The 9,579-nt window shown below is 45.1% G+C and overlaps 1 protein-coding gene across 1 annotated transcript in view; it reads right to left on the reverse strand.

Moving 5' to 3' along the window:
- The window catches only part of URI1 (URI1 prefoldin like chaperone), a 42,846-nt gene extending 33,680 nt beyond the window's left edge, over positions 1–9,166 (reverse strand). The window contains exon 1 of the mRNA XM_075040124.1: positions 8,648–9,166. Coding sequence (XP_074896225.1) covers positions 8,648–8,719 — 72 coding nt within the window. The 5' untranslated portion in view covers positions 8,720–9,166. The remainder of the gene's footprint in view (positions 1–8,647) is intronic.
- Between the last annotated feature and the right edge of the window lie 413 nt (positions 9,167–9,579).

Below are 9,579 nucleotides of genomic sequence, written 5' to 3' on the forward strand. Positions count from 1 at the left end.
CTGCACTGATCTTGCAGGCTGAGTAACTTAACCACTAACACTGGTCAGGAACAGGGTTAGAAACAGAAGCCAGATCCCCTAACTCGGCAGCCAGGCACTAAAATAACTTGAAACATTTCCTTGGGAATGAAGAGAAGACGAGAAGGATGCTGTAGCATGAAGCTAATTCTTACCTGCACATGCCCATGGGTCTCTTAATGTGTTCCACGTTACCCCATCTTTCCCCAGCAGGTCCTCACCCTCACATACAAGGGCACCTCTTTCTTCCACCTCATTTTTCCTTATCTGTTACTTCTGCACATGCTCCCGTTACTAACAGCTGAATATAACTCTCTGTGGTGCTTCTGATTATCAAGGTGGTGCACAAACAGTTCTGCTCTCCTCTACAGTCCAAGACTATTTTGTTCTATTTCAGTAGTTCTCCAAGGTGGAGTGCATGCATGCGAATGTCTCTCTCTCTACTAAGCAGCTAGGCACTGCCTACAAAGGTAATGGGTTTAGCACACTGAGGGTAATTCTTCTCTCTCTCGTCGGTTCTGAAAAGCAATAAGGCAAGCTGCCAAGTCAGAATTTTATTTATGTCACAGCTCATGAAAAATTATAAGCAACAGAGCTGGTACTGGTATCACCTGTAGACAGTTTCAGGTACCAATGCTAAACCTGCTGTATCCGAGTCACACAGTTATGTTCAAGTCTAAAGAACCAGAAACTGGTATTTTTAAGATGAGAGTTAATTTCAATGAAAATGATGAAAATAAAAATGCCCCATCGGATTAGGAAGAGCTCCTAAGTGAATGAGAGACTGTTTCCACACTTGCGGGTAAGAACATGGAAATACACAGCATGGCACAAAAAGCAAAGTTTCCATTTCAACAAATTGCAAGTTAGGTTTCTAAAAGGCCAAGTAAATGTGTGCTGTTTCTACATGCATACTTGAGTATTTTGCTTCAAAATTGTGGCTCACAATCTGGCTGGTCTTCTGAAATTAGAAGCTAGGGACACAGATCTAATCCCAGCTCTGATTCTATTTCTTCTATATGGCCTTGAGCAAATCACAACCTCTCAGTCTACATTTCTTCATCTGCAAAATGGGGATAATAGTATTAACCTACCCACCTCAGAGTGTTTAATGATGATTAATTAATGTGAGAAAAGCACTCTAAAGATGTAAGAGCACTATATAAGTGATAAAGCATTATTTACCACTTGAAAAGTAATCTGAATAAAATCAGATATGCAAGTAATTTGTTTACATGTAGCAATAATATAATTTGTGACTATTTAATCTTGAATTAGTCTCACTTTAAACATCCCTTTCAATCACATTTCCAGTTACTTAGGGAAAATGACAGTATGGAATATTTTTTGTGGAAGCAGAGCTAGTAATGAGGTGGTAATTAAAGTAAGGGTCTAATAAAGTCTAAACCCAATGATTTGCCTTCAGGAAACTGTCCCTGCTGTTCAGGACTGTGTAAATATCTCAGTCTTGACCTTGGTTCTGTTGTTCAGAACCTTCCACAAACTACAGTGGAAGTATGCTGGTTTTCTGAAATGCAGATCCACGTTTGCAAGGCTCATGATAAATCCAAGATAATTTCCACTACTGACCTAATTCAGATGACTCCTACTCTGCAGAGTTTTAACTGCTTAACCTTCTACATTCAAGTATTTACTGCAGTTGATCCACACACGAGCTGCCTCCATCTGTAAATGTTTGCAGTATCAAAACCCACTCTGCCATGCAACTCATGCATGAGATTTCTCTGTTGCACCCCCAAACCCTAAAAGTTTACCGATGAAATAACCAGTTCACAATACAACTACATTACAGAAGAACACTAATGGGTGGTCAAATATTTAATCAACTCTTGGTAACAAGGATGTAACAAGCCACACACAAAATAAACATTTAAAATGAATTTTCATTTTTTCCTCTAGGAAACTACACAGTACTTGCCTAAAACACAGCAATCACTGATGGAGAAAGACAGAATTAACATTCGCACAATTGGTTTTCCTAGAGCCCCATTTTAAATCAAAATATGAAAAAAAAAACTATTAAAAGTTCTTCAGTCTGTTGGCACACTGTATGATCTAATGGAAAAGAAAGAAAGCATTTCTGAGCTCTCATTCATTTATTAAATCATATTACTCAAAAAAACTACATTTCAACAAATTATTAACATAAATCCCCCTTTGGGTGGAAACTTTTGCCTTTTGAAGAAATGTATTTGGGAAGAATACTGAAGGAAAAGAGAGACTGAAAGAAATTTGAATCACAGCAAACATTTCTTTCTAAAGGAAAAAAATCTTATTTAAAAATATAACCACAATTTTTACCTTTCTCTACAAGAAAATAAGTGAAGATTACTGTTTTTATATTAATTGTGTACACACAAGTGGGTCTCAGTTTTGCAGAAAAAGTAGTACATAACAATTATTTATCAATAATTAAAAACTAAGTTCTGACCAAAATTATTTTGGGGAACTTAAAAATTGTACTTGAAACATCTAAGAATTACAAATAGAAAATGCCTCATCTCTCCTTTGCTGGCTGGGAAATTCTGCCCTCTCAAGACTATTTTATGTTGTGACCACTGCTGTGGTTACAGGTCACAAAGACAAATGACTTACAGTTACCTTGCAGTAAGCATGGCACATGTAAGCGTGGCAGCCCACTCCCCTGTGACAGCCAGGCAGGCAGTGTCAGCTTACAGGAGCCAGCATCCTTCTTCCTCACTTCAACCGTGAGTTGCCAACACCTTTATGCTGTTTGGCTGTTTGTCAGTCCCCTTTGGGAGTCATTTCAACTCAGAAACCCAGCAAAAATCCCAAGGGCAGCAGGACGTTTTCCACTAAGTGAGTGAGTTTATTCAGCTCTTAACCAACTGAACTGATGCAAGCAGGGAACAAACCACAGTAAGGTCTTGCCTTTCCCTGGTAGCAAGTCAGTATCCATGTCAGGTAACTTCATCTTGAGATAGAGCTAAGGAACTTGTAACTTAATATTTTAGCTTACTTCAGGTAAACATATTCATGTGGCTATACCACATCCTAGCCAAGACAGCGGCAGACCAACATAAGCATAGAATTCCCATGATCTAACTTACCAAACATCTCAAGCAGGTTTTGCAAGCTTTAATGTAGTCTATAAAGCAACAACTATGCTGCTAGCAATACCCAAGTTAACTAGCTTAAAACTGACATGAGCCATGGCACCTGCCTCACAGACATACCTTCAGGCTGTGGTTCAACATTCCGCTGCAGTCCTGAGTAAACCAGTGACCATCCCACCCCGTTTCCAGTTCCACCATCTTATCCTTCCAACCCTGACACAATCTGCTGGCAGATATTTGTGATACTGCACAGTCAACCACATTAGGGAACCACACTGGCTGAAAAATAATCCAGGAAGAAAAAAAGAAGCAAAAAAGTCAACAACAAAGTTTGGTGTTAAGCTGAATCCCAACCCAGGTCACTGAGCAGTGTCACAAATGTGCCACCCTAAAATTGCTAAAAGGCAGAAACAAGCAGTCACAAAAAAAGCCGAAGATTAAAAAGTCGTTCACCAAATTAATGTCCTTCCTGGATAACTCACGTGATCATTAATGAAATTTTTGAGCAAGTAACTGAGACTGTTGCTCACAACTGCTCTAACTGCATATGAGCACGGCCACAGCTCAAAGGGCCAGTCCACTTTCACCCATCGCTGGCTGGGCATTTCCCTCGCCACATTCATGCCAGCATCTGACACGACCATTTTGGGATGCATTACTGGATTCCTCTTGCCCCACAGCAGTCTGATCCAAGTGTTAGTACAACAGTGGTGGAGGGATTTACCCTTTTTATAACAGTGAAACTGCAGCTTATCCTAACAGACAAGACGAACCACAAAACCAACTGCACAGTGCAGCCTAGTGTCCTAATGCCCCACTACAAAAAAATGAAGTCTTAGTGCAGTTGCTGCTCTGAGGGCCTCAAGATGGCAAGCTCCAAGTCAGCATATTCATCTGCAAGATTGGAGCTCCAGATTAAAACAAAATACAACTTCGCAGTCTCAAAGGAGGAGAGAAATACATGAGGCAAGGGGTACCCAAGCCAACCTGAGAAGACAAGTTATTAGTGTAACTTCTGGAATGGAGACCTGCAAAGATGCTAGAGGTACTAAAGATGATTCCCAAACAGCACCCTGGTCACTGCATCTACTCACAGTATCTGTAGACAGCTACAGAAGCAGCACAATTTAGTAACATTTAAATTTTGTGGATATAATCTCATCTACATGTTTTAGTTACCAATGAGGCAGGACTCATACAGACGTGCCCACTCCAGAATAAAGGCAATGCTCTTCAAACTCTTTTGTGAATAGGTTGACTTTAATTACCATTAAAAAAAAATATTTAAGATCTGTTAATTTATTTCACAATTCTTGACACTATATAAACTTGTGGGTATTTAAGTCATACTAATAAGAACATAGACAAACATTGACTACAAAAAATAAAAGTGATGATCAATTAACACTGGAGGAACGGTAGGTATTACATTGAAAGCTTCCAGATAATGACTGTATTAGCCCTTTTACTTGAAAGCAGCACATGAGAAAACATTACTGGAACCCACCATTACAAAAAAGCACTGGACAGGGCAGAGTGGATGTCATCACAAGTTTCTGAAGAAGTAATTGTCCAGGAACCTTTTAAAAAGGAATATGGCAAACGAAGGTTCAGACAAGTCCTTTTAAAAAAGAGCACGTCAAACCAAGCTAGAGACACTCTGTTAACTTTTCTCAAACAGTTATTGTGCAAAATGACTGCACTGGTGTCTCATACCCAGGCTTTCTCTAGATTCTGTTAACTTGGATGTAGGCCGGAAAAAGTGTAATGCCCTGGGAGACACTGGACTGGAAAGGACACTGAATCTCATGTGCTGAATCCACAGGCAAGCAGTTCCAATTTCCAGTGGCTCCTGCAGCAGCGTGAAGTGTACAAGACCCTACTCAGTCTCGCTGCTCTTTTCCAGACTGCAGGAACAGCTTTAAGACTGCCAAGATGCTGATTTCATAGCACAGATATTACTTGAAAAAAACTCAAACAGAAGCAGCCAGCCCCAGAAGTAATTCATATAAGAAGAAAACAATTTAAAAGAGTGTAAGTTTAGGATTCTGTGATTTGTTTCCCCATAACCCACCTGTAAGTTGTTTAACTGTTAAAAAACTGCAAGTACCCAGGATCTTGAAAACAATTTGGAAATTAAAGATCATGCAGCTCCACTGCTTAAATTCATAAAAATTAAGAATATGTCATAATACACAGTGGCCAATGAGTTACAGTAATAGCTGCACTAAATCTAATTGTGCTTTGTTGTCATGATGAGTGACAGGAGAGTCACATCCTTGTCCTAATTTTCCTAAAAGGAAAATAAAAAAAAGTGTTTTGTCACTGCAATACAAAAAAAAAAAAACATACTGTCAGCTAATACTGGAATCCTTTAGATTCTCCATGCCTGTGTTTGCACTCCACAAATGTCTCTTGGGTCTAATTGGTTCTGTAATGTCTCCCATTGCACGTATCTTCATTGCACTGCTCAGAAACTATAGAACGTATCAGCCCACTGTAAATTCACTGCCTACACAAGTCTTACCAAATCATACAGATCTGACTTCCTGTCAGTAATCCCGACGCATTTAATTGTAGGAATAAATGTATGTCAAATATTATGTTTAAACTCAGGCTCGATAGCTTGAGAATCTACCTATTTAAATATTCATTCTATAATTCCTGTACTTACTTGCAATAGATTTAACGCAGTATTTTCAGCTAACATATATTGCTCTTGCAAGTAATCCATGATACATACATTATATTCTTCTTACAGAAATATTCAAAACTTTACGCAGGCACTGTGCTTCCAATGATGGTCTTTATCATGAAAATTACTAGATATTCTTCTATAATTTATCCCCAAGATACACATTCTAAGTCATGTTTTTATACAAAGTGCCTTTAGTGGGAGCACTGAAAATTGCTTTTAACAGTTTGGTCTTACTATCGCTACAAATTAACAAGATGAAATCTGTCCAACAGGCAAGCAGTCCTAAACAAGAATTAAAATTACTTTTCACCAGGGGTCCTAAACCTGGAAGTTGCAGCCTCAATCAGATTAAAGATAGAAAGTCATGAACATCCTGTTCTTTTAATATTTTTACATAGGAAGGAAGCCTCAGTTCACATGTTCTCCAGAGCAGCTCTTCAGCGCTTAAAAGCTCAAACTCGTAGCTGAACCAGGGTTGTACAATGGCCTGGATGTTAAAATAATTAACTGTGATTCAAATATTATCTTTAATTCTGCAGATAGATAAAGCTGTATTTCACTATTACACTAAAGGTTGCCTTCAGACTAATGGGAATAAATAGGTTTCTTTATACTTAATCAAGCGTCACTGGGACAGCACAACATCACAATAATTAAAAATAAATATATGTGCCTGCTTCAATGCCAGTATATACAGATACAGTTCTGGCAAAATAACTTTACTATTTGTTATGATGCTTATACTACAATTACTCGTTTACCAAAGTACTAGATAACTAACTTTCCCTCATCTTTGTGCTAAGGCCAAAACATGAGCCTTCAACTTCAGTAATTTTGTGAGAAAAATATGCATCTCTGAAAAGAGGCAGCTGAAATGAAAAGACCTCCTCCATCCTAAAATACAGTATTTTTGTAACTGAAAATACTGTTGTAATCCAATTATATATATTCATTGCATAGAGGGAAAGTCTACTATATCTTCATCATGACGCTCCATTGTAACCAAGATATGTAGTTCTTTAGTATAATTTCATATTGAAGCTGAAGTGTTCAATTTTTTTTAGCCAATTTGCAGAAATTACGTAAAGTTTCCCTATGATAAAATATTATTTTGGTACATCAGCCTAACAGAGGCTTAATTAATGGTCTCCCGGGCCTCTTTTCCACTGGAGCAGATCTGTTTAAGAAGAATCTTAAACTTGCTTACAGAGGGGTCTCACCATGGAACTGGGAATAACTCTATGTGGTTATGACAGACATCCACTTACACATTAGGCCTGACTGATACTAATGTGCCAGACTCTCCACCAAATTCTACCACCTTGAAAATTAACTGAAGGAGCTCACGCAGACAAGTTACTATCACCAATTATTGGTATAATGGGTTACTATCCGTGCAGAACAGATGACGCAGAGTATTCCAGCAGATCCTCTTACTGTTCATCCACATTAGTGGTCAGTCAGTTACGTAGATCTTTTCGTAATGATCTAGGGTGCTGTTCAGAAGTAGACACATTTTTGCACACTGTACTCCAGACAAGGCACATTTATTACACCACGTACGTGTCATTCAGTTTTCTCACCCTTAACTAAACCAGCATGTGACAAAGCAATACACACTGAAGATGAAGTCCTCTGTGATAACTGAGGAGCTCTAATGTGCATCTTAGAAGCAGCTTTAAAAAATTTTAATCATATGAGAAAAATGAGCAGAAAAATTGAAAGGCGTGCAGACTGGGCAAACATACTTGTGCCAATAATACACTGAACATGACCGTGAGTTCCACAGTGACTCCTGCAGCCGCACACAGCTCACTGCAAGGCTGGGACCTACGAGCCCAAAATCGCACTTGTTCAGTTAGCCGGGCCCACTGCCCTTGGTTCATGGGTGCAACCTGCTATCTCAAGTTTTGTACTACGGCCACATGTGGAACCAGCCTCCAAACTCTCAGGAATCATTTCTGCAGAGGAGTTTGGCTCTTTCATACTGATTTCAAATGTAATCAGTGCTTCTTTTAAGGCAAGTTATGAACACTTAATTTTTGATACACCTGCTCTTCAAGCTGGCCCACGAGATGACCCAGTTCAGAGGCACCTGCTGGGCCGTGCTCAGGGCCTAACTGCAGGACCGCGTTTTAAAAAGGTGCATGACTGGCCCTGTGACTGGGAAAACCACAGAGAAGTGGAAAAAGGGTGAAAAACACGTGTTTAAGAGAGAGCTGCGTACCGAGGCTTTATGCTTACGTAACTGTAATGGTCTCCGAGGCGTGTGAGGGCAAGCGATTCAGACAGCAGAGTGCAGGGTGTGCGAGGGCAGGCCCGGTGACTCCCCAGCCCTCACAGAGGCTTCCACTCCTGCTAACTGCCGGTCAGCTGCCTAACGTGTGTCGTTCTAAAGGCCATTTCAGCACCGCCACGGCTGCCAACAGGCTAACGGAGCTCCGCTCCGCACCCCGCCCGGGCCGGGCCGGGCCGCGGGCCGCGCACCTCCCGGCGGCCTCTCTCCCCATGGAGGCGGTCACCGTAGCGGGCTGGCGGGGCAGCGCCGTTCCGTTCCCGGGGGTGCTCCGGGTCCCCCCCCCGGCCTCGGCCCGCCGGGGAGCGACGGCCGCCACGACCCGCCTCGACCGCCAGCCGTGACGTCAGCGCCGTCACGTGCCCGCCCGCCGCACGCAGGCCCCGGCGCGTGCCGCCCGGGGCCCGCACCACCCCACCCCCACCCCCCCGCCCGGGGGAGCCGCTCCCGCCTCACCCCCCCACCCCACCGGTCCGGCCCGCGTCCCCCCACCTCCCCCGCTGCGGCCCGACCCGGCCCGGCGGCCGCGGCCTTTACCTTTTCGTGCTCCTGGCGGAGGCGGCCCACCAGCGCCGGGCTGAGCGGCGAGGCGCCGCCGGGGCCCTCCATGCCCGCCGGGGCGGGCCGGCAGTCTGTGAGAGAGCCGCTCCGCCGCGCGGAGGGGGCGGCGAGGGGGGAGAGGCGGCCGGGCCGGGCCGATCTCCTCAGCAGGGCGAATGAGTCCTATAGAAATGTTTGTGGAGGGCGAAGCGCCGGCTCCAGAGCCGCATCCACGCGGGGGCCGCCGCCGCCTGGGCCCAGGGCGCCGCTGCCGGGGGAAGAAGCATCTCACACTCGCATTCTGGGCCGCGCCGCCGCCTGGGCCCGGCTCCCGCTGCGCCGGCGGGCCGGGAGAGCGCCGGCAGCTCGATGCCGGCCGCCGCCTGCCGCCGCCTGCCTGCTGCACTCTGGGTAGCCCGCCAGCCCGCCAGGCGGCCCGCCGCGCCCGCGGGAGGCAGCCGGCTGCGAGCCGCGAGAGGCGGGCGCTCCCCACCCCCTGCCCGCCGCCGCCGGCTCCCCCGCGCCGCCGCCGCGGCGGGCTGAGGGCGGGGGGGCACGGCCGCCGCCTGCGGGCCCCCGGCACGGGGGCGGGTGAGGCCGCGGGGGCGATCGGCGGCCTCCCCCGGGGCGCGGCCTGTGCCTCAGCCCGCCGCCCGCGCCGGGAGCCGGGCTCGGCGCCGCTCCGGCCTGGCAGCGCCGGGTCTGCTTGGTGCCTGCGGCCCGGCTGCCCTCGGTCCTGCGCTGGTTGGGCGCGCAGGCCTCGGGTTCGGAAAACCGAACCGTCATCTGTGAAGCGTTTGATCGGCCCGCAGTAACCCTAGACAGGCGTAAACGCAGAACTGTATGGCTTTTGTAGCAGGGAGGTGATGTCACGATAGCTGATCTCGGAACGCCTGCCCTGTAGAGCTCACGGTGCCAGGACATCCGGC

This window comes from Buteo buteo, chromosome 11, assembly GCF_964188355.1.
Source record: "Buteo buteo chromosome 11, bButBut1.hap1.1, whole genome shotgun sequence".
In the NCBI taxonomy this organism is placed as follows: Eukaryota; Metazoa; Chordata; class Aves; order Accipitriformes; family Accipitridae; genus Buteo; species Buteo buteo.